The 24,996-nt window shown below is 40.2% G+C and overlaps 1 protein-coding gene across 2 annotated transcripts in view; it reads right to left on the reverse strand.

Moving 5' to 3' along the window:
* GABRB1 (gamma-aminobutyric acid type A receptor subunit beta1) overlaps positions 1–24,996 on the reverse strand; it is a 139,510-nt gene that overhangs the window by 65,850 nt on the left and 48,664 nt on the right. For both annotated transcript variants that reach the window (XR_007504900.1, XM_049793880.1), the window contains exon 4: positions 1,510–1,730. Coding sequence is in view for 1 of the 2 variants with exons in the window: in XM_049793880.1 (XP_049649837.1) it covers positions 1,510–1,730 (221 nt within the window). In the remaining variant the exon portion in view is untranslated. The remainder of the gene's footprint in view (positions 1–1,509; positions 1,731–24,996) is intronic.

Raw genomic sequence — 24,996 nt, forward strand, 5'->3', positions numbered from 1 at the left:
AAGAAAGGGGTATTTTGAAAAGTTCTCAGGCCAAAAAGTCCTCTAATCATAACTGCCCTGATAAGCTGATTTTCAGGAGTCGGTTTGATTGAAAGGAACTATAGGAGGTCTGAAGGTAATGGGAAAGATGTATTTTTCAAATGCTTTGTTTAGCAGATGATAATGATAGCCTGCATTCTATCAGCTCTTTCCTCATGGGTTCCTTGTTTTCTTTTTCACAACTGAAGTATCAGTTTTTCCGTACTAGAACAGATCTGGCTATATCAAAGTGCCTGTGTGGTTGTTGGTAGCAACTGATGCACTGCCTGTGAACCTGACAAGTTCAAAAGAAAACTTACAATGAACCAAAATAATAATTTTTAAATTATTTTTTGTTTCTTGTGAAGCTTGAATTGATGGTTTGGAAGGCTTTCTCTGAGTGCATGGGTAGTATTGTGTTTTAAAACGTTATGTTTTTACAAGCTGAGGTCACTTCAAACTTTTATTTTCAGTAAGCTCTAAGTTATCTTTCCCCAAATATTATTTTCATTTTGAATTGCTGCAGCAGTTTGGGGTTTTTGTTTTGCTTTTTCTTGTTGTTGTTTTTTTCCAATCCTATCTTGGGTGCAATTTTGAGGTATTTCAGCTAGGTTTTATGTGTTGTGACTTTTTTCTGAGTAACTGAAGTATGCTTTCAGGTTTATGTTATCCGGACGTTATTTTCACTGTTGGATGATAACAGTCATCAAAGGTTGTTTCAGGCAGGCAATGCTTGTTGGTTTGTTGGGTTTTTTTTTCCCAAGCAAAGCTACCTTAACTTTAAAAATAATGCAAAGCCTCCTCAGGCTCTGTAGGAATCTCAACATAACAAGTAACTTGGTTTAGTTTTAATTTTACATTTGTGTACCTTATCATTAGATTCTGCCTGTTCAGATTTTAGAATATATTTTTATCTATAGGGGGGTATATAGGTTGCACTGTATGAAGAAGCAGTTGTGGTGTGAAGAGGCAGTGATAAACCAAGGCAGATTAAAGAAAACCTGTACTCAGACATCTAGATAGTCCTTAAATAATTCATGTAAATTTACAAATGTCGTCATCTTTATTCCCTACCAAATGTTGGTCATGTTTCTTCAGATGACTCCCAATTTCATATTTTACATTGTTCTAAAGAACTGCTGGAGAAATTTCAGAAGGAATGAATTGTTTGTCTAAGCTGTGATTGATTACTGGGTGAGAACCGTAATAAAGAACTCATCAGTAGCGTTAACATGCTCAGAAGAGCTGAAAGAAATGGAGGCATTAGGCTTTGTTAGTTATGGCTATAGCTATTAAAGGTAGTTTTGATGCCCTGCAGAACATTCTCAGGTGCACTGTGGTGGTCTAGATGGAGTATTTGCTGACTCACAAAGTTGCCCTGAGAAACCAGGAAAAAGGAGAGGAGAGCAGCATTAGTACTACCTGCACTTACCAATCACAACTTGCATTCTGCCAGGACAGCCATATAGCTGAATAAAAAATCCCACGTACCGTAGGCCATAAAGGACTGTCCCATCTGGATGGAGTCGAATCATTCGATTTTTCACTGTCACCCCATGGACAAATGATTTCTTGTCATTTTGGAAATACGTGTCCGGCACCCAGAGCTGGTCAGCCACTCTGTTGTCCAGAGTTAGGTTCAAAGGTATTCCAGAATAAGAGAGCCTTTTATCCCTCCAGGACTGCTGGAAGTACATGGTCAGGGTGTAGTCCTAGGGAAGAAATAAGAAGGGCTTTTTGTATTTTGCATAACGATTAACTTAACAGAAGTTTATTTTTAGATAACTCTCAGTAACTGAGTATCAGTAGCAATAGGAAGTTTATGGATTGTTAAAATGTCGTTGTCATTAACAATGATCCTAAGTCTTGGCCTGTTTGTGTTTCTGTTGAATTTCACACTACTCACCAATGTCAGTGACCGCCACAGGCTTTCAAAACCTCTTGAGCCAGAAGGAATACATGGTACATTTGGGTCTTCAGTCTGTGGATCACGTTTGCACGTTTTTTGATAGTTTTTTTTTTGTTAGAGTTTTTTTTTGGTTTTGTTTTTTTTTTGTTTGTTTTCTTTTTTAAATGTGAAAAGGGCACAGTTTAGCTGACCTCAGCTAAATAGCATTGCATACCATTGATGACACTCTTCTGATATTTGCTCCCTTCATCCTGATAGATTCCTCCCACAATCCAGAAAGGCCAGCAGTCCCTAGACCCCCTGAGAGAGAGCAAATATGACCTCAAAACGTACAATGGACAACTTCCCATTCTGCAGCTGCTGGAGTTGCCAGATGTAACGGCCTTAGATAGCTGGGCATTATCTTGCCTCAGCCTGGGAAATGTGGTGCTTTCTGTCCTTGGCAATCAGATATTACTGCATAGAAAATGAACATCTTCTCTTGACTATCATGTTGTAACTTAAGTGAAATACCATTTATACAATCCTTCAGCTTTTACTTAGTCTGAAAAGAACTTGTTCTAAAAGGCTTCTCATCTGATTTACTCTCTCGTGTCTGTCTTTCTGGAAATTTGGTCATTTTAAAGGTAGTCAATTTTTTTAAAGTAGAAAAGCCCATGTACTTTGTAGTTCATAGAGTTCTTAAATGATGACTGAAACAGCAGTATGTGGACTATTAGTTTTCTATTCTTCATCTCCTCCCCCAGCTCCCTTTTCAAATGGCAGGTCATTTTGTCACATATTTTTACGGTAGAAGTGCAGCAAAATTATAGAAATTATTGAAAAAATTGGTCAGAGGTAAGATTTGCTTTTATGTGAGGGAAAGCCCTACCTCTGTCACCCTCAGAAATCCTAGCCTGGACTTTTTGAAGAAATAGCATAAAAGCTGTCTGTGATTTGTGCTCTCCATTTTCAGTGGCTTCTTAAGACTGTATCATTGCCATGAAATCAAAGCAGATGTCACCTTTCAAAAAGACTTTCTGCCTGAAATGTTGCATCTAGCAGAGCTATAAACTATAGACTTATCAGTAAAAGAAGTTAATGCAAATACTGTTCTTGCTTGACCTGGGCCTGTAGTAGTTGTTTTGTATGGAGAAAACGTCATGACTTGATGATCAGTGGTCATATACAATAGGACAACTACATCCATTCTGAGCACTGATTTGGAAGGATTTCATAGATATGCCCTTTTCTAGGCCTGCAAGATGATGGGTACCCATGACAGAGCAAAGAGGTGGTATGCTGAAGGCATGTTTTTTTTTCTTGGCCCAGGTAACTAGGAGGAGGTCAGGACAGCTGCTTTTGCTCTTCAGACCACGCTGGTCAAGACAGGAGCTACAAAGTAATGCAGTGGGGTGTATGCTGTGTTCTGCTAAATAGGTGATTTACAATTTAAATAGTGGTATGGAGAAGGATGAACACCAAGGAGTCAAGTTTTTGAATGTACAATTTGAATAAAGTTGGGTTAGAAGCAGACACTTAAAGAGAAGTTAAATCACTGTCCTTTGTTCCTCTTATGCACATATAGACCCATAGACCAAATCAGAATTGGGCAAGAAAGACCAAAAAGAAAAACCAAACCCCAAACTATTCTGGTGCAGTTTTCATATGTTGTATCTGTCTTCTAGCCTGTCCTATTTCAAGCACCTTTAGGTAGAACAGCTTTCATACATGGCTGACGCGAGTTAAATCCTCAGTGCTTCACTTGGTCTCTGCTACATCTTCTGCCTGATTCAGCTGAGCCTATGCAGTCTGCAGCACAGATGGAATAGAAATTCCAATTATACATAATTATCTTTTTTCCTTCCTGCTTGCCTTTATATTTTCACTAGGTCTCGCAGCTGCTTTTGTAGAACTGTCATGCTGTCCTGGAAATCTAACAATTGAGAGTGGTGCCGATGTGATGGTTCTCAAAGCTCAACCAAGAGAGAAAAATAGCCAAGATAAGCTACAAGACATCTTTAAAGGATGTGATCAAGGCGGGGGGAGCGGGGAGGGGGGCGGGGAGGAAGCAGAGAATAAAAGATATTCTGTCTCTTAGCTATGGCTACTAGAAGAAAATAAGTTGCTATTTTTAGCATCATTGCTTTAGAAATTTTATTTCATCCAGCTGTGCTATATAGAGAATACTGCTGTTGGTAACACTATGGTAGAAAAGAGTGATCCTCTGCCCTGAAATTGTGCTATACTGTGTAGAAGTATATGGCAAGCCAACAAGTGTTAATGGGGAGAAAAAAAATAATGTTTCATACTAAAGGAATCTCAGTGTTTCTTAACACAGAATTTATCTATTTTTTCCGTACTTATTTGATATTTTAATGAGGAAAATGAAGAGTTGTATATCATGATTGTGAAAGTCCCTGTTGCAGTCAGGACTCATTTTAAAAAGCATAGTTAAAGGTTATGTTAATGAAAAGCAAATGATATCTGAGCTATAATAACCCAAATTATATAGTTATGCATTTTCTATTTTTTTTTTTTAATGGAATACAGGCTTACCTTTTTCATATTTCATCAGTGAAGAATGAAATGCTAGCAAACCACATGACTAGCTGCCTCTTGGAGGTCTTTGTATTCTTTTTTATATTTTACAGTGCTGTGAGTGAAGTGAGGATTTAATGACTACTCGGCTTCTAACCTGTAAATTTTGCTGGGAATTTTGTGGTTTCAAGGTCTAGAGTGTGTGAATAATTTCTGAATCTTTCATATCTATAGTGGTAATTGGCTGTAGAATTGGTTTCGCTTTTTCGGACAGCTTCCCAACATCTCAAGCATCAGTCTAGATATGAAAATAAATCAAACTATATTTAACTTTTGTATTTAAAAATTTCTAATCATGAGTTAAAAAAGCAGGGCCCAATGTAAAATTAAAAAAAGAGAATCTGTTTCTGCAGATAACTGTTCTTTTAAATGATTTGTTTTAAAAAATATTTTTTTAGAAGCACATTGAATATTTTTTGCCTAAGTGTACTTCCTATAATAAAACAAAAAAATCTGTAATGCTGCTGAAAAATCATGATATTTCCATAGATTTAATTGAGCTGTCTATGCTTTCCACAAGTGCCACCCTGCTTTTCCAGGGCATAGTCAACCTTCCTAGTGGTAAATGTCTGAGCACCAATGACAAATTTGTGTTGATGTGTATTGATTTCTTTTTTTGTGATGAATTCTGATTTGTTAGAATGAGATGGGCTTTTTTCCTTTCTTAGTAATTGTGCAAATTCCTTATTTCTTTGTATCAAACTGGAAATGTGTAAGTGTGTATAGATGCGTACTATAACATATAAGCCAATCTGTGTATCAAAGAGTGTTTTAATAAGGTGCATTATGTTGCCAAGACAAATACTTACACGCTAGTCCTAAATAAGAGAGATTCTGTGAAATTGTAAGTAAGAAAACTCAGCCTATTTTACTCAAAATGGCAAATTATTTCTTAATCTGAATTTAAGCAGCCTCATAAATAAATATTGGCACCAAGCTTCACAGTTCACTTGGGTAACATGAATTTCTTGTACTAAAGAAAATGAATGGACCATTGATGCATATTGTACTTGAAGTTAGAAGAACAATTTATAGTTCCAGTAAGTAATAGACTGGAGAGTTCCCATACAGTGCTAAGTTTCCTTTTTATTTCTATTTTTTTGGTTCCCTAATCTTTTTTTGTGCAATATGTATAGATGATGTAAGGGAAATAATGGAATTTTTCTTTCCTGATAAACCTTTGTGGCTCTCTGAAACCAGTAGAAATGCATTAAAATAGCTAGATAATTTGGACTTGCTGGTAATTTCCACTGTGTGGTTTAACAGTTCAGCACAGCAGAATAGAATGTGGAACACATTGTTATATTATAACCCAACCTTCTGGGAGATACAGAACTGGTACTTCACCATGCTTATCAGTTGAATTATGGACTCTGGTGGAATAAAAGATGAGTTTACATGTCTGCTGTACCGGCAGTTGCTTTGCCTTTCACAAATTCCAGACATGCATGTTTTAAGGGGAAAACAGGGAATCTTTTAATTTGTAATGTTCAGCTTTGTAATCTAAAAGACCTTTTGTGTTTTTTCCTCTGTCCAAGGCGGCCTCAGTCTAAGTTTTGTTATCATTTCACACATTGAAAAACAGCTTAGCACATTGTGATATATTTAAGTAATAACCAAATATCGAAGCACACTCTAAAATTCTTACCAGCTAAAAATTAATAATATGAATTTGGTTGTTAGCAAAAGTTAGTAAATGGAAGAATATTTTGTGAATATTTAGCTGTTCTAGGTCAATTCAATATCAAATGGTAGATCTCCAGATGAATCTGCACATGAAGGCACTGTGCAGCAAAACAAATATATGAAACATATCAATGTCATACTTTTAATAGATAAAAGTGTATACTGATAATTGTGGGATGCATACTGTACACCCAAACAGTCTTAAATTTAAATGATATCCTTGGGAACCATCCAATAATCAAATATCTGGCAGCATCACAGAAAATGAGATGCAATGCAATTCAAATATAGTATAAATTAATCAAGACAAACATAACTGAAACTGCAATTTAAAATTAAATATGGAGTGATGATCAGAATACTAATATTTACTGCTATAAGGCCATAAATGTAGAACAGTAATATATGTAAATCCTGCTGTGACTGCAAGCTGTTATTGGGAAGATTATTTTCCATGTTTATCTGATATTAACAAGAATGGGAAGGGCAGAGTTTTGAGACAATGGTAAGTGCTGAATTTGCAAACTGTGAAAAAGGATACTGATTCATATGCTATAAACATGCTAATACATCAGAAGAAGCCATTAGTGTTTGTTTAGCAATAGTTAGCTGTCCTATCTTGAAACTCCTAGGGAAGATCTATACCCTCACCTGCAAAAGAGCTATTTTAAGATAAGAGAATGCAAATGGTGATGTGGTTTTTTTGTGTGTGGGTTGGTTTTTTTTTTTGGTGTGTTTTGTGTTTTGGTTTTTTTTTTCCTTGTTTGTGTGGTTTGGTTTATTTTTAAATCCTGAATTATTTCCCACATATACTTGGTGCTCAATTCCAGATACTGCACAGAAATTAGGGGAAAACACTTTAACTGAAATGACGGAGGAAGAAACTACTGGTTCTACTCATGCTCTTCTCCAAAAACAAGTCAGGGCAGCTACATCTCTTTATTAAGTCTGCAGTCCAGCCAAGCAAGGAAGCCAGGGAGTTAGGGATGTGTGCACTAGTGGATAAATTGCATTTGCCTTCCTTCCTAAGGAACATAGTTCAGTGTTCCTTTTGGTTTTGTTTTCAATGAAGACTGATGCAGCATATGTTATCCAGTTCCCCATTTCTGTCCAAAGTAGCGAGAGGAGGAGGGGAAGGAGCATATACTCAAATTATTCAGTGCACTGGCCTAGTTCGCAGGAGGCTGTGGTTCTTGTGAACTATGCTTCTGTCAGGGGAAACAAGATAGGAAGCTCTGACTCCAGGACAATAGAATAAGAGCCTTCTATTTTCCTGAGAGAAGCTGTTTGGCTCTTTTAACAAGATCAGAATTTTCCCACAGCAAGCTTCAGTTTTGCAGAAATCACATTTTCTGTCAAAAACCTGCAAATCATTTGTAAATGTGAGATTTCTGCAAGAGAAAAAGTTGTGCAAGCTATTGTTACTTTGTTTGATCCAGTTGGTAGCTCTAGTTGCTAGCGAAGTGCCTTGCATTTTTGTTTTTCAGATGTGCTGACAGTTCTCCAGAGAAATGTTTCATAAACCTTGTTGGCATTTATAACTTCACAATTAAATTAAGTATGTGGCATCACAGTTGTGTCTTACAGAAAGAAGCAGAGATCTGGCAGGAGTCCGCATAGCTGTAATGATGATGCTCTTTATTGCTCAAAGCACAGCCAGGAACAAGATTAGACTCATTATAAGAGTAGCATGGAGGAAATGAAGGCGCTCATCATTACTGTATTGGGATCCAATATTACTCTTTGCAGTCAAGGCAGAAGTCCCCTTAACTGTGATGGGATTAGAATTACATCCAATGTCTTCAATCATTACTGAAAAAGCAAACCAGAAGGCAAAACATTTCTCAGTTACAACAGCAGACTGTGTATTTTGTTGCATTTTGTTCGGCGTTTTAGTAATAATATTTAGCAGGAGTATTTACTACTGCTTCTGGCATTTAAATGGGTTTTTATGATAGTTGTGTTCCATTGGCTTGGCATTATTTAACATAGAGGAGGGTAAAATCCCAATTTTATCTTCTGCGTTCTTTGTCTCTCGGGGAGAAGAAGAGTAAGGACTTCTGTACTTTGGATCTATATCCCATTGCCTTGCCCTCTGCTTTTTTCCCTCTTATTTGAGCTTTGTTAACCTGGGAGGCCTGAATGTGCCACTTGTTCTTTGTATAGGGAGAAAATAGGTGATGTTACTAAATACCAATCTGGATTGCTTTGATTAGGAGTGGACTCAGCTAAAATTAGCAGGAAAATAAGGTATCAGGTAAGGTAGGCTTACAGGTATGTTGTTGTTATCCTCACTGCATGCTGGAAGCTCCTGTAAGAAAGCTTGAAAACCACTATAGCATTCCCAGCTGCACTTCAGGCTTCCAGTTCTACTTCAAGCTTCCAGCCACATAACCCACTGTCTGGGGTAGCAGTGAGATACACCAGTATAACATTGCTCACAGCGCAAATTAATACTATGTCTGTTTTGTGTCAGCAATTAGCATAGTCACTTAAGACTCGGAACATGTCCATGGTATGATTTGTATTCCCTGAAAGATCAATGAACTGCTTCTAGTACCTGTACGAAACAAGTAATGATACCTATTCCCGCGCTATTCTATTTTGCTTTTGAAGCTGGCAATCTTTTCTATATAGAGGGTAGTACTGCCATAAAGATGCTTGAGGGGAGGGGTGGAGAACAGGAAAAATACGGCACAGGAGATATATGTGCTTAAGTAAGGTGGCATTGTAATGAATGCTGGAGTAAAGTGTACTGACATATAGAGTAACTGTATTCAGTGTGTGCATGTATTTTTACAGGCAGCAAATAAGTGTCCTTTATATTTTGGCTCCAGTGAGAGCACCTGGGGTTGAATAAAGAACAATTGAAGAGAAAACAAAAGAACAGAAGAACTTCTTACTGGCAAGTAGCCCACCGACCAATGTATGCTAATCCATGTCTAGATACATATATTAAGAGCAAATGTAGACAGCAATGAGACACAAACATGTTTTCTCTTATACATTTCTCTCTGTGAGGCAGCTGAAAGCAAGATTTTGCCAAAAAAACCCCAACCAAACCCAACTTGTCCAGGTGGTCCATACCTGTCTGTCTGTATGTGAGGACTCCAGTTAGTGTTTAAGTCCAGGTATTAACAACTACAGTGCAAAGATATTCTAGGAAATATACGCTGCTTTGTGCTGAAGTTGAGGATGTTCTAGGATTCTTCTCCTGTGAGTTGTGCAAAAACTTGTCTGTTCATGTGCAGGTATGAAAGAGAATGGTGGGATAACATTTGAGGACTGTGACATTGTGCCCAAGTAGTGCTGTCCTCGTCCTCTCTGCAAAGCAAGTGGAGCAAGTGCTCCAAAGAAAAGAAATTTCAAGCTTTATCTTATGTTCCAAAACATGTCAGCCAGCTTGGACTGGAAGCACTAATATACAGGAGTGGGACTGGGCATTTGGGAGGAAACTACTTCCCAGGTTCTTGTGTGGACTATGTGGAGATGGCTCCTTACTGACCAGAGGACTGAATCCTAATGAGGTAGGCACAGATCAGCTCTGAGGGTCTACAACATGGAATGTGATGTGAGGAGTAAAGCAAACTAAGAAAAAGATATGTTGGAAGGATGCAGCACTTTAAAGTTCCTGTAAAGGCAAAACATTGTGGAAGAGTGGAGAATTAATTAAACCACACTTCCCTTGCTACATATAAGCAAGATAATTGAAAAGCAGCCTCTTTTCTAACAATAGTTGTTTCTGAAGCACTTGATTTCTTTTTTTCTTTTCTTTGTAATTTCCAGCTAGCTCAGCAGGGGTAAACTATGAGACCATCATGAAGTGCACTGAATGCCTAAGGAGGATGACACAGTGCAAAGAAGAATTCCTCATGGTGTCAGTGCACAGCACTGCAGGCGAAGCTGAACCAATTGCTAGCTTAGGAGCAGATGGGAGAGGTTTGCTGAATTTTGTCTTGAACGCTATTGTGCAAGTGATAATAGTACCAGAAATCTTATAAGCACTGGACAGAAAGTTGAAGAGAACACAAGCACAAGAAGGTCAGCAATGTAAAAAAATGAATTGAAGTCACAGGATGATCTAGCTGAGCACGCACAGTAAAAGCAGAAGCGCCACAACCCTTAATTATGTGTTGGGCAGGGGCTAATGTTAAGCAAAGCTTACAAGTTGGAAATCAGTAGTGAAGACAGCAAACTATGGCCAGACTCCTTGGCTCCAGAAGATGCTGAACAGTCTAGGAGGGAAGTTCCATATATCTTAATATGAGGTTGGGCTAACTTTGTAACAACAGCTACTAATATTTTTTTTAATGCCTTAACATACATGTGTATGTAATATATTTTTTTACCAATTTACTTCTATACAGATTATGTAGGAGTTATTTCTATTTCTGTGGGTCTGGTGATTGAAATCTATTTGATTCCTCCTGCCTGGTTCTCAGTTTTTGTTCTACTGCATCAATTTTCTTTAGTTTTGAGGGAAGCGGATGGAGGTCGAAGTGACATGCAGTGAGTCAGTGGCTCTACCTGGAATAGAAACAGTAATCATCTAGCTGCTACATCTTTAGACTGGATTTTTTTTGGGGGGGGTTGGTTTGTTATTTTGTTTGGTTGCTTGCTTTTTTGCTTTGTATGTAAATATTGTTTTGGGTTTGGTGGGGTTTTTGGGGGTTTTGTTCTCGTTTGTTTTGTGGTGTTTGTTTGGGGTTTTCTTTGTTGTGGTTTTTTGTTTTTTTTTCCCCCTCCCAGATTGCTTGGGACTACTTTGTTTCATTGTTCATGGTGCTTCTGCTTGAATTGCATTGCATAACAGTCTTCATTATCTTCACCATTTTATGTGTCTGGAGAGATTTTTCCCATACGTTGTTGGCATCCTGACTACTTTACAGAATTCTAACCCATAAATCATAAGGTCAGGTTGTCTCCCTGACACTTTCAAATGAAGGATCATAACATTTTGTGCTGTATCTGGAAACCTGGGATAGAGGCGCATCATGACACTTCTACTTTATAATGCCCCTCAGAGTGGAGGTATTTTGTACTTGGAGTTGATAACACTAAGGGTATTAGTGATACTGTCATAGTACTGCCACTACTAAGAGTGGTTTGACTGTCATCTCCCCTTCAGGAAGTTGTAGGCTGCTATGAGGTTTTCCCCTGGCTCTTCTCTTTGCCAGACTAAGCAAGGCAAGCTCCCCTGCGTCTCCTGATAGGTTATGTGCTCTGGCCCTGGCCACGTTGATAGCACTCCACTGGACCATTTCCAGTTTCTCAGTATCCCTCTTGAACTGGGGGAGGAAGGAAATGGGGGACACTGTTCTAAGTGCAGCCTTACTATTACAGAATACAGGTGGGTAATAACTTCCCTCCGTGGTGACCAGACCCCTGCCAGCGTAGCTTAGTATGCAGTTTACATCTGATGAGAGTGCACTTGGTGGCTTGTATTCAGCTGCTACTTAACCAGTCAGTTTCCAACCTGCTCTGTGGCTGACACCTGTAGTTCTTGCTGAACTCTGAGTTTCCTGTTAGGCCAATCCTCTAGTTTATTAAGGTCACTTGAAACGAAGCTCTGCTATTGATTGTGTCAGCCACTTCCCCTAATTGTAGAGTCATCCAGGTACTTGCTAAGGATGCACAATGTGCCATTTATGAAGATGTTGAGCAGTGTTGGCCCATTGTTGACTATTTTGCTTGTTGCTGGCTGCTGCCTTGACCTCAAGCCATTAATGATTACCTTTTGAGCCCTGGCAGCCCAGCTAGCTACTTTTCAACCCATCTAACCGCCCTTTTGTCCAGCACATCATTCCTTAGACTCCTAATGTGAATGCTGTGGGAGATGTCAAAAGCCTGACTAAAATCAAGTTGTATTACATCCATTGCTCTCCTCTCATTGTGTAGACAGCCTCTATAGGGTAGAGGGCAGTCAAACTGATCAAGTACGATTTGCCTGTGGTAGTTCTGTGTTGACTATTTTAATTACTATAGAATCACTGAGGTTGGAAAAGACCTTTAAGATCGAGTCCAACTGTAAAGCTAACACTGCCAAGTCCACCACTAAACCATGTCCCTACGTGCCATGTCTACACATCTTTTAAATACCTCCAGGGATGGTGACTCCACCACTTCCCTGAGCAGTCTGTTCTAATGCCTGACAACCCTTTCAGTGAAGAAATTTTTCCTAATATCCAGTTGAAACCTTCCTTGGTGCAATTTGAGGCTGTTTCCTCTTGTCTTGTCATTTGCTACTTGGGAGAAGAGACTGACCCCCACCTTGCTACAACCTCCTTTCAGGTAGTTGTAGAGAGCGATAAGGTCTCCCCTCAGCCTCCTCTTCTCCAGACTAAACAGCCCCAGTGCCTCAGCCCCTCCTCAGAAGACTTGTGCTCTAGACCCTTCACCAACTTGGTTGCCCTTCTTTGGACACGCTCCAGCACCTCAATGTCAGTCTTGTAGCGAGGGGCCCAAAAAAGAACACAGTACTGGAGGTGCGGCCTCACCAGTGCGAAGTACAGGGGAACAATCACTTCCCTGCTCCTGCTGGCCACACTATTTCTGATACAGGCCAGGATGCCATCAGCCTTCTTGGGCAGCTGGGCACACTGCTTGCTCATATTCAGCCGGCTGTCAACCAGCACGCCCAGGTCCTTTTCTGCTGGGCATCTTTCCAGCCACTCTTCCCCAAGCCTGTAGCACTGCATGGGGTTGTTGTAACCCAACCGCAGGACCTGGCACTTGGCCTTGTTGAACCTCGTATGATTGGCCTTGGCCCATCGATCCAGCCTGTCCAGATCCTTCCTACCCTCGAGCAGTTCAACACTCCTGCCCAATTTCATGTCATCCGCAAACTTACTGAGGGTGCACTTGATTGCCTTGTCCAGATCATTGATAAAGATATTAAACAGAACCAGCCCCAATACTGAGCCCTGGGGAACACCACTTGTGACTGGCCGCCAACTGGATTTAACTCCATTCACCACAACACTCTGGGCCCGGCCACCCAGCTGCTTTTTAACTCGGCGAAGCATACCCCGTACAGGCCATAAGCAGCCAGTTTCTCCAGGAGAATGCTGTGGGAAATGGTGTGGAAGGCTTTACTAAAGCCTAGGTAGACAACATCCACAGCCTTCCCCTCATCCACTGAGTGGGTCACCTTGTCACAGAAAGAGATCAGGTTAGTCAAGCAGGACCTGTTTTTCATAAACCCATGCTGACTGGGCCCGATCACCTGGTTGTCCTGTAGTTGCTGTGTGATGGCACTCAGGATGATCTGCTCCATAACCTTCCCTAGCACCGAGGTCAGACTGACAGGCCTGTAGTTCCCTGGATTCTCCTTTCAGCCCTTCTTGTACATGGGCATCACATTTGCTAACTTCCAGTCAACTAGGACCTCCCTGGTTAGCCAGGACTGCCAATAAAATGATGGAAAATGGCTTGATGAGCACTTCTGCCAGCAACCTCAGTACCCCTGGGTGGACCCTATCCAGCCCCATAGACTTGTTTGTGTCTAAGTGGTGTAACAGGTTGCTAACCATTTCCCCTTGGATTATGGGGGCTTCATTCTGCTGCCCTTCCCTGTTTCCCAGCTCAAGGTGCTGAGTACCTGGAGAACAACTGGTCTTACTATTAAAGACTGAAGCAAAGAAGGCATGAAGTACCTTAGCCTTTTTCTCATCCTCTGTTACTATGTTCCCCCCTGTATCTAATAAGGGATGGAGATTCTCCTTAGCCTTTCTTGTGTTGCTAATATATTTATAGAAACACTTTTTTATTGTCTTTTATGGCAGTAGCCAGATTAAGTGCTTGCTGGGCTTTGGCCCTTCTAATTTTTTCCCTGCATAACCTCATGACATTCTTGTAGTACTGAGTTGCCTGCCCCTTCTTCCAAAGGTCATAAGCTCTTTTTTTGTTGTTTGTTTTTTGTTTTCCTGAGTTCCAGCTAAAGCTCTATGTTCAGCCAGGGTGGTCGTCTTCCTTGCTGGCTTGTCTTTTGCAAAGCACATGGTGATGGCCTGCTCCTGTGCCTATAAGATTTTTTTTCTTGAAGAATGTCCAGCCTTCCTGGACTCCTTTGTCCTTCAGGACTGCCTCCCTACCACTTTGTCCTTCATATGCTTTGAAATGGATTCCAGAGGACGTGGTCCATGATTTTTCTATGGACTGAGGTAAGGCTTATAGCTCCCTGGGCCCTCTTTCTTGCCTTAGAGATGGGTATAACATTTGTCTTCTTTCCTACCATCAGAGAACTCCCTGATCACACGCATTTTTCACAGTGATAGGCAGCATTCTTGAAACTATACCAGTCAACTCCCAAGTACCTTTTGACCCATGTTGTCCCTCAGCTTCTTTTTGCAATTAATGTACCTTCAAAAGCCTTTCTTGTTACCCCGTCTCTTTCTACTTTCAGGTCCAGCTGGGCTTTGAAGCAATACTTTTATGCTTCACAGAATCAAAGAATCATTTAGGTTGGAGAGGACTTCTTGAGATCGAGGAAAAAATTGTCTGAGACATGAAGGTCAGAGGCAGCCTTAGCTGCTCTCCTGAAATCCAGGGCTGTGGTCCTGCTTTTTGCCCTTTTCCCTCCCCTCAGGATCCTGAACTCCACTATCTTCGCAGTCACTGCAGCTAAGGGTGTCTCTGACTTTTACATCCCTGTTGTAACTATGAGGTCCAGCAGAGCACATGTTCTTGTTAGCTTCTCAGTCATCTGTGCCAGGAAGTTGTCATCAATGTGTTCAAGAAATCTCCTAGATTACTTGAGCCCTGCTGTATCATCTTTCTGGCAGGTATCAGGGTGGTAAAAGTCTCTCACGAGGACCAGGATCTGTGAACATGAGGCTTCTTCCAATTGTTGGAAGAAGGCCTAATCTACATCTCTTTCCTGGTCGGGAGGTCTACAGTAGATACCCACTACAACAGCACCCATGTTGGTCTGGCAGCTAATCTTGATCCATAAACTTTGGCTGACTCCTGACCCATCCCAAGGCAGAGCTCCATGCATTCCAGCTATTTTCTCACATAGAGGGCAACTCCCTCTCCTCACATTCCCAGCCTGTTCAACAACAAATAATTCTTTGTTATTGGTTTTCTCGCCAGTTCTGTTGCATTTTTTTTCTCCTTCTGTACACCCCTTCTGTGTTTTAGTTCATTGAGAACCTCCTGTCTTAGCCAGGCAGGCCTTCTGCTGAAATTCTGGCCTTCCTGCATGATGGGGTGGATTGTTCCTGGTTTTCTTTAAAATTCAGCCTCCACCCTTTCTGCTTGACGACTGCTTGCTGGGGAATTTTACTTAGCAATTACCCAAACAAGCCAAATTCTACTGTCCTAAAGCCCAGAGTCCTAACTCTTTTTCTCACCTTCCCAGCTATCTTCCAGATCCTGAAGTCTGTCATCTTGTGGTCACTGCAAACCAAGCATGCTGTAAATACTTGCTTTGTTTCTACAAAAGGCAGCTTGAGAAAAAGCTTCCCCATGTGATTTCTCATGAGCTGCGTAATTTAAATATTAAGCTGCTTACATGATAATCTAACATCATAGTTGATGAGTTTACAACACCCATGCAAATTTTCTGCCGAAAACCTGCTTTTTGGCTTTTGCAGGGAATCAGTTTGCCTTTAGATGCATGTATCACTGACACTAAATCCTCAGAGCAGAATCAAGGGTATTTTTAGAATGTTGATAATAAAGGACCTTGTTTTATTTTTATCTTACTAATAGCATAACCAATTGGATAACTGAGTTGGCCAATTTAATATGATTAATCTGATTAAAACCCTACAAATCCAGTGCCATTGCCAGTTTCATGGGAATATGCATTTCAAAACATTTTATAGTATGTGTAGGCATTTTAGGAGAGAAAAAAACAAGCAAGAGCAAATAATAACTCATCAGTCAGTGTGAAGGCATGTGAATAATACTCCTGAGTACTGACAGGGATATGGAAGTGCAGGGTCTCTTTCCTGCAAAATATGTAACTAGGGAAAACAGTAATAGTAATTATTTGGAGAACTGAGTAGCTTAGTGCAGAAAGTTGGGATTGTCACCAATATACTGAAAATCTGGGAAAGTGTGTTCTTGCAAATGACATTATAAATAAAGTGAACCCCAAAATCGGGTTTCTTTAATGCTTATGGCAAGAAAACCTCTCTCTGAGACTGAAGTTTCAGAAGGCTTTCACCTCACTGAAGTCCAAGACAACCAGTACTTCCATCCCTTCCTGTGTGCCAGCACACATTTGAATAACTAGTTAGGAAGCAGAGGGAATTGATCCAGGTTAGAAATGACCCTTGTCGTTACTATTTTGGTGTGGTGGTTTTTTATGTAGATAAATTTCCTGATGCTGTCTCCACCATGGGTACCTGAGCACTAATGCTGGGGCAGGAAAGGACAGCTCAGAGCGAAGGAGGAAGGCAGGGCAGCTCAAAGCCACTGTGAAACTACAGTTCTGGAGTGGGTTTTACAGCCCCCAAAATGAGGCAAGAAAAGTTTAAGGACTTGTGAAAGATCATAGAGCACACCTACCACTGTTCTGAACCAAAGCAAATGCCATTGCATTTTTCATGTTTGCTAGTCAGAGGAGGCCAGGATGAACCAGAATGAGTTAGCAGTGTGGTGCCATGCATGGGGCTACAGCAGAGACCAGGTTTATTAGCTGTGTAAAACTGTTCTACCGCTGAAGGTCAGAGTGACAGAAGTTCAGATCTGTTGCCAGGGCTGCACCAACACTTGTCAAGGACTGTGGGTTGGCATCTAGTGGCCTACCTGCTATCTTATATTGGCAATGTAAGTTTATTAGTGTTTTCACAGCATTACAATACCCCAGGAGTTCAGCAGTCAGTTGGCTGTTTCAGTATTATTTTGCCTTTGTTTGCTCTTGGTTATTAACCAGGGGGTGTGTGGAAATTAGCATCCAAAACGTTTGAAAAAGCAAGGAAAGCCAGTTTGACCCTTCAGCTTTTCCTTGCTTGCTACAGCCTACCAATGAATATTAAGGCACTGTTGTGAAGTTTGTCCTGCATCATGACCTCTGAGAGGAGCAGACTGGAAGCCTTGCTGAGACAAGTGTGGTGTCGGTTTGTTGAGTGTGTTTGGTTTTGGTGGGTTTTTTTCTGCCCTTCTGAAGCGTTTGTTTTCTTGGTCCATCCTGAGATGTCAGCAGAAGTACATGTAGCAGTGCTCCTACACACAGCTTCACTTCTCTTGGTGCTTTTTAGGGACAGCTCTGTCACAGTATGAAGGATGAAATTAAAACACCTCACAGTGACCCACACGTGATGATCACTGACACAGAAGGCATAGGTTTGGTGTGTCCTTAATTTATTGCTACTGACATGATATGGGCTAGAGCGGCTATTGAGGGCTGAGGGATCCTAAATCCATAGGTTGTTGGCCAGGCAATATTTTCTTCTGGGGCTTTAACTTCTGGAGTCATTTCAATGCCTTAACCATGTCAACTAAAAGTCTTCATGATTTTTTTTTTTCCAGTTAAAAACAAGCAAACAACTGCTTGTTACTGGTAAGTTTTCACTGCTTTGCAAATTAGACAATTTTCATCCCATAGAGGAATGGAAATACAGCGTGTTTTCAGGAGTGAAAAAAAACATTTCAAATTGTGCCTATGCATTTATTCTTTCTTCTACAAATATGGCTGTTTTTCTGTTTCTTTTCCTTAATGCTTCCACTGAGTAGAAAGACTAATTTTCCACTAAAATCCACTTGTATTCAGCCAGAAAAGCTCTACATGTAGCTGGCCAAATGATGTGAAGCCTAGGTCTGTGCCGCTATTGTTCAAAGCTAAAATGTAATGGTTTTCCAACTATGGCTTTTTGTAGGACTAGCTTACCTTATTACAGAGCCAATCAAAAGTGCTGGTGTCAGAGGTGTATGAAGCGTAGAGGTCTAGAAGGCTTGGCTTTTCTGAAGATAATGCTGATAAATGTTTGTGGGTATGAATGGAAACCAGTGTTAGTGAAGCAGCACTCCTGGCAGAGGAGTAACTTACGGGAGACGCGTAGCTGTTCTCCTGCCACCTACAAAGATGGTCTGTAGCAAGGAGGGGATGACAGTAAGAAACTGAACTGGGACAGGAGACCAGCTGTTTGGTAGTTTTGGTGTATAGCAGAGGTGACCAAGTCATGCAGTTGTTCATGACACGAGCAACGATGGAGATGATAGTGATGTTTTTCTTCTTTGTGGTAAAGGTGGTGAGTCTTGCTGTTCTTTAGTATGATAAAATGGCTCTGCCTGCTGATTTCTAATCAGAGATAAGGCCCTTACAGGTGATCAGGTAAGTGATGTTCCAGCACAAAGTAGGATGCAGCACCATGCCACACAGCAGCAAAAGCTTTGAAGCAATATGGCAAATGGCTTCACTTAAGGTTCCTGATTATATGGTGCCAGTGTAGGGAAGTATGGCTTTAGTGGAACGAACCTTTCCCAAATATTGCCTGTTACTTGCCTTACCCAATTGCATAAAGCTTGATTAAATAGTTACAGAATTAGTGGGTTTGCATCAATAGACGCTGAATGCTTAGAGATAAACATTCTCGCTAGTCACAGGACTTTCCAGATGAATCTGTTTTATCTGAGTGGATGTTTAGTTTTTCATTTATTTATAGCAGGAATGGCTTTTGTGTCTGTTAGATCATAGTAATAAATTTACCGAACTATCAAATAATTTATCTTCATGCTTGCTTTCAGCTGATTACAACATCTCTAGGTATCTCAGGATAATATGAACATCTGTTCCCTGGAGATTGACTCTTCACAGACAATAATCATAAAGCTAATGAATGGAGTGGAGAATGGTGTTTAGGAAACAACTAGGGACAGCTCTGTCTCCCTTTGCTAACTCTCACTCTAGTATTTCATTCTTTTCACCAGATTGGCTTTCTGACACACCCTACAGCAACTTGCCAGATGCAATAGTCCATGTTCTTCAGAAGAGGATAGAAAAATCAGATAGTGGCTCTGGGACTTGAACAGCTTGCTCTAATAATTTGTGTTACCAGATCATCAGAAACAGATAGTCCTGCTTCATTTCCCACCTACTCTGAACCCTAGAGCACAAGACCAGAAGCAGGTCTCTCTTCAGCACTCACCAGTGTTCTCGGGGAGAGATCTCCTATAATTTCCCATAATTTAAGATAAGTGAAATGGATTTCTTTCCTGGTATGCTTTTCACTTTGCTATTTTTAATGATAGAAGTGAATCTGATGCCTGATTTGCACTTGTTAAAACAGGCTTAGGAAAATGGGATGTAAATAAATCTTGGGAGGAATACAAATTAGCATGGTTCAGGGTAAAACAACTTCCCTGTTGTGGGTCAGAATGAAAATAATGCTGTGGAGAGATTATTCCACGTCTGTGTGCTGGAAGATTCTTGTATCTTTTTATGTAGTATTTGATGTTGGGTGTCACTGGAGATAGGACTCTAAATGGACCTCAATTCTTAGGCAGCATGACAGCCCTGTTATTCTAAGACAGCCAGATGAATGTTAACTCTTGGGTCTCTCCTGGATTACAGGTATGATAGAGCAGGCAAACAAATGTTTGTGTATCAAGCAGCAAAATAGCTGCGGATGAGACCGAGCTCTGTAGCTTCTGCAAGAAATATGTATATAGTTAATTCAGCATACATAGTCCTACTGAGAATGTATAGGGAGCAGGATGGGAGAATAGCTTGGTTTTGGCTGTAGCAAAATGAAATTCAGTAGGCTTAGTAAAGCATTATACATTGCCTGCTGTAATGGTAGCTGCTGCAGTTTTGTGACATGGATAATGCTCTTCACTTATGTCTCATCTCAGGGGGCAGCTAAGAAAGCTTAGGCCCTGCCCAGCACTTGTTTTTTATCATATACCCTCTCCTGTATCACCAACCTGATATTTGGGAAAAGCTTTTCTGTGATGGGCAATCTGTTAGGTGGAAGATAAGTGTTCTGTGTGGGAACAATTCTTTTATTTCTCCTTTTTTTTTTCTTTTTCCTTTCTTCATTTACAGGAACAATTCCAGTTCTTTAATCCTGTTTTCAGTCAGATTTTAACTGCATTTCTTCAAATTCTATATGCAAAGATTGCTTGTCATAAATATACTTATTTTTTACAGCATCAGCGTAGGTTCAGCAGTAGGTGTCAGTTCAATATTGGTTGAACTGTTTAAATCTCTCCCCAAACCTTTTCATTCTCTATTTCACGGCAAGTCAAAGTCTAGCAACTGAAAGGAAATCACTATGGTTACAGCACCCAGTTCTAGCAATGAGTCCAAGATTTAAGTCTTACTGCTTGTGGCAAAATACATATATTTGAGACACCCCCAGACATTTGGGATCGTGTTTGCAAGTGTTAAAACAGACGTTGACAGTTTTAGATAATTCCATTGCAACGCTTTGCTTGCAAGACAGTGGTCTGCTATTATAAATGGATTGCTTACATAAGAAGTGAAAGAATACACACTAGTTTTAAACCACAGCTCGAAGCAGTGTTGGAGTTTTTAAAGTCAGAAATCTAAGATTTAATCACCACCTGGTTAGCAGTCTGTGTCAACACTGTCAGCCAAAAAAATGACTGAAACTTGGTTCCTTCCCAGATGCAAATATTGCCAAGACATCACCATGGGCCATTTGTAGGCATTATGAGAGCTATGAACACTATGAAGCACCAGAGTTTCAGAAACCTACAGCAGATGACTTTATGGCCCAGGTGGTTGGTATTTCCTATGTCGAGGTCTCTCACCCCAATTAGTAACTAATTTCAATCCAATTGCTTACAGATGGCAGAAAATTGCTGACCTACCACAGTTCTCTCTAGTAGACAGGTATCCATCCATAAGCCAAATTAACAACCCAAGACCAGCATCACATAGGGAGATTTGCTGAGATGCCCAGCCATTGCATAACATCAGTGTGCAAACTGACTTCAACAGGGTGGCTTGTGTGTGCAAAGTCGGATTTGGGCTTAAGTTTCTTATGGAACTGAAATCAGAACACAGATCTGTGCTTGATCTTCAGTTGTTTTAATTGTCCGAACCTCTGCAGGGCTGGAAACTACGCTGATTTGTACTGGTGCTGCCACGATCGGTGATTGATTTAATCTTGTGGCTGATTTCAAGCAGTCAGTGTTCTCACTGAAACAGAAGCTACTTAGAGGAACGTATGTGCCTGAGCACTGTTAGAGCAGTACTGGGGGCTCTGCTCAGGGCCAAACCTTAATGGAAACTCTGAACAAAGGATGCTTTTACACTGGCAAATGTCTCTTCTGGCTGTGGCTCAGGCATAGGAGTTAATCTGGATGGGCGATGTCTAATCTGGACCATTTTCTACTTCAGGTCAATACATGATTTTACAGGGTTGTCTTCATGCTTAATGGATGGGAAAAGAAGGCTCAGAGTTCCCCAAGAACTGAATTTCAAACATAAGTACAGTAACTACTGCAGATCAAGTGACCCTATACCATAAAATGTGACAATGTGCGTTTTTTTATTGCATTCTCAGAATGGCACTACTTGCTAATCTTGAAGGGCTTATTATCCTATAATATCTATTCTCTAGATATTTTTCTTAATGGAGAAGTAATGAGAATTTTTAAGCAAATCTTTAAGCAAATCCCATTCATAACATTTTTCTACATTACAGTTGTCAATAGCACACCACACTTTTCCACTTGATATATAATTAATTTTTTTTTACTTTATGATATTAATTTATTGAGTCTTTGAGGAAATTGAAATCTTTTATAATGTTTTACTGGAAGTAATCTTTTCCATTTAGTGACTCATCATAATTGTGGTGGGGTTTTTTGTCCTGAATCTATTAAATATAATATTGGATGTAGAATTTTCTCCAGATAGCAAGTCTTTCAACTTAATTATAACGTCAACTGTACCTCAAGAAGTTAATACACATTTATCATGGGATTTTTTTCTTTTTTTTTAATATGAACTAGGAGGTGGTGGCTGCTGCTGCTGCTATCATTTGACTTCTAGATTGAGGATGTTTGAAAGGATGCATTGTTTCAGATTAAACTTAATTTGTAACTGAGGCCTGAGATAAGTAATTGCTAACTCTTTTTGCCCTGGAGCTTTTTGTTTTGTTTTGCTCAGAGGAACCTTAAGAATGATGTTAATTGGCTTTTTGTTTGGGTTTGGTTTTTTTAAGACCACAAGGGACAAAAGTAGAAACAGCTGGTGACGGAATAAAATGCAATATGTGCTCATCAATTGTAGATCATGCCACTTCTTGTTTATTCTCCGATAATTGGTTTCTTAGATAAAAGAAATGTGGTAGATCTCAACTATCTGATGTTTAGTAAAACATCTTTGATTGTGAGACTTAAATTGGAGAAGACAGGAATTAGTACAAGAACAGTGTTGTGGTTTAACCCCAGCTGGCAACTAAGGACCATGCAGCTTCTTGCTCACCCCATCAACCACCCCCCCCCAGCCCCCCCCCCCCCCCCCCCCCCTCAGCAGGATGGGGGGAAGACAATTGGAAGGGTAAAAGTGAGAAAACTTGTGGGTTGAGATAAGAACAGTTAGAACAGTTTAATAATTGAAATAAAATAGTAATAAAAAATTGTAATGAAAAGGAAAATAACAAAAAGAGAGAGAAATAAATCCTGAGAAAGACAAATGATGCACACGAAACCAGTTTCTCACCACCAAGTGACTGATGCCCAGCCATTCCCTGAGCAGTGGCCCCCCTGGCCAACCTTCTCCCTAGTTTTATTGCTGGGCATGATGTCATACGGTCTGGAATATCCCTCTGGTCAGTTGGGGTCAGCTGTCCCAGCTGTGTCCCCTCTCACATTCTTGTGCCCCCCCACCCTGCTCGCTGGTGGGGTGGGGTGAGAAGCAGAAAAGGCCTCGGCTCTGTGTGAGCACTGCTCAGCAGCAATGAAAATATCCCTGTGTGGCCAACACTGTTTTCAGCACAAATCCAAAACATAGCCCCACACTAGCTACTATGAAGAGAATTAACTGTATCCCAGCCAAAATGAGCACAAACAGTAGAATGGTTAAGATACTGGATAAAAGGGGATGTGACAGTAGCATGTGCTAAACATAGAAGAAACATGCCAAGGGAAATTACAGGTGGAAATCCTCACGGATGAGATGGGACTAATTCTTATTTTCTCTTATATTTTCTCTGGCACAAAACATCAGAATGTGTCAATGAAATTTGCAGCTGATATTAAAGTAAGGAGCCACTGTCAACATCACAGAGTATCAGAATATCACAGTGATCATCTTGAATGCTAGGCTAGTAGAAGTGGGATTATATTCAATACTGAAAAGTCACAGACTAGGAGACTAAGGATTTGTTTTATAAGCTGAGACCTTGTCGGGCAATGGGATGAAAAAAAAGAAGAGCAAGCTGAATATTTACGAATCTGATGCATCGTCCTTATGCAGATGGGATAGAAGAAACAGGATCCTACTGTATACTAAGTGATGTATGCCAGATAAGTCAGGGAGAAGCTAACCTTGCTGTCCGTGAGCAAGCAGGGCTGGGAATTCTGATCATCATCCTGGTCATTCACAGAAGGATCAGTTAATCACCAAGGAGATGAATTCAGGCTGGGACAGTTGCAGAGAAGGGCTGTGGCAGTGGTCAGGTGAATGGAGAGTGGGGTCCTGAACCCCAGGTCCAGCCTTGTGTGACAGCAGCAGGCTTGCTTAACTGGAGTTTGGGAAATCTGTGTACTACTGTACAGGGATCCTGATCAGCTGTGTGTCTGAATTTCTCATGTTCCAACTTGTGCCTCTTGTCTCTCATCCTGTCCCTATGATGTGTGTAAATACAGAAAAGCTTATACTTAGTTACTGAAGTGAAAATTTCATTACAGTTGATTCTTAAAGAAATTACATGATGATACTGACTTTTAATTTCTTCTTATATAGTCATGCATGATGTTTTAACATTCTTTTTTGAACAGGAAATTTCTCAGTATTTAAATCATGTTAAAGGAGAATTATATGTGACTATGTAAGACAACCTGTGGTTAAAAGCTTCAAGTGTACTGAATTATCTCTAAAGTATCTTTTGCTCCATTGAGTTTATATTTGAAATTTTGGCTGAAATGCTTAGCTTTATATGTGTAGACCAGAAAATCAAGTAGATCAATGGGCTCTTGCAATTTCCTCAATCTTCACCTACAGGTGAAGGGAAAGTTCTCAGGCATGGGTTGGGTCAGTGATTTTAAACACTCAGCTTATGGGGAACATCTATATCCCATTCATGTGAAGGTAACCCAGAAAATTATTTTCATTCACATGCATTTTTCTCCTGCGTTATATCACCCTGCAATGTTTTAGTAATAGCATGTGTATACTTCTACGATATTTTTCTTTTTTACTTAAGGTGTGTCAGGAAATAATACTGAGGATTAACTTTTTTTTTAAACCATGAAATGCTGTCATATCTCAGCAGAAGAATGACAGAAATAGAGCTCACAAAGAATTAATCTAGAATATTTTACTGTGATTAAGTTCTTATTAGTAAAGAAGAAGAAAATAGTAGTGAAAGCTTTGAGTCACCTTGAGTAACAGCTATTAAAAGTAAGGTGTATTTTAATTTGGTTTAGATTCTTGTCATATTCCCAAGCATGAAGAAAACTGAGGGGTAAAAAAGGGAAGAAAAGCATCCTTTGCTAGGATGCTTCTAGCAAAGAAATGTTGGGAATCAAGTTTTGTAGCTGCTTGCTTATAGAGATGCACAGGTGACTTGAGAATGTATTCAGCATTTTTTTTTAGCTGGTGTTTGCAAATAATATTTCTTTCTGGCCAATGTATTTTGATCTTTAGGTATCTT

Source organism: Accipiter gentilis, chromosome 3 (genome assembly GCF_929443795.1).
Source record: "Accipiter gentilis chromosome 3, bAccGen1.1, whole genome shotgun sequence".
Lineage (NCBI taxonomy): Eukaryota > Metazoa > Chordata > Aves > Accipitriformes > Accipitridae > Astur > Astur gentilis.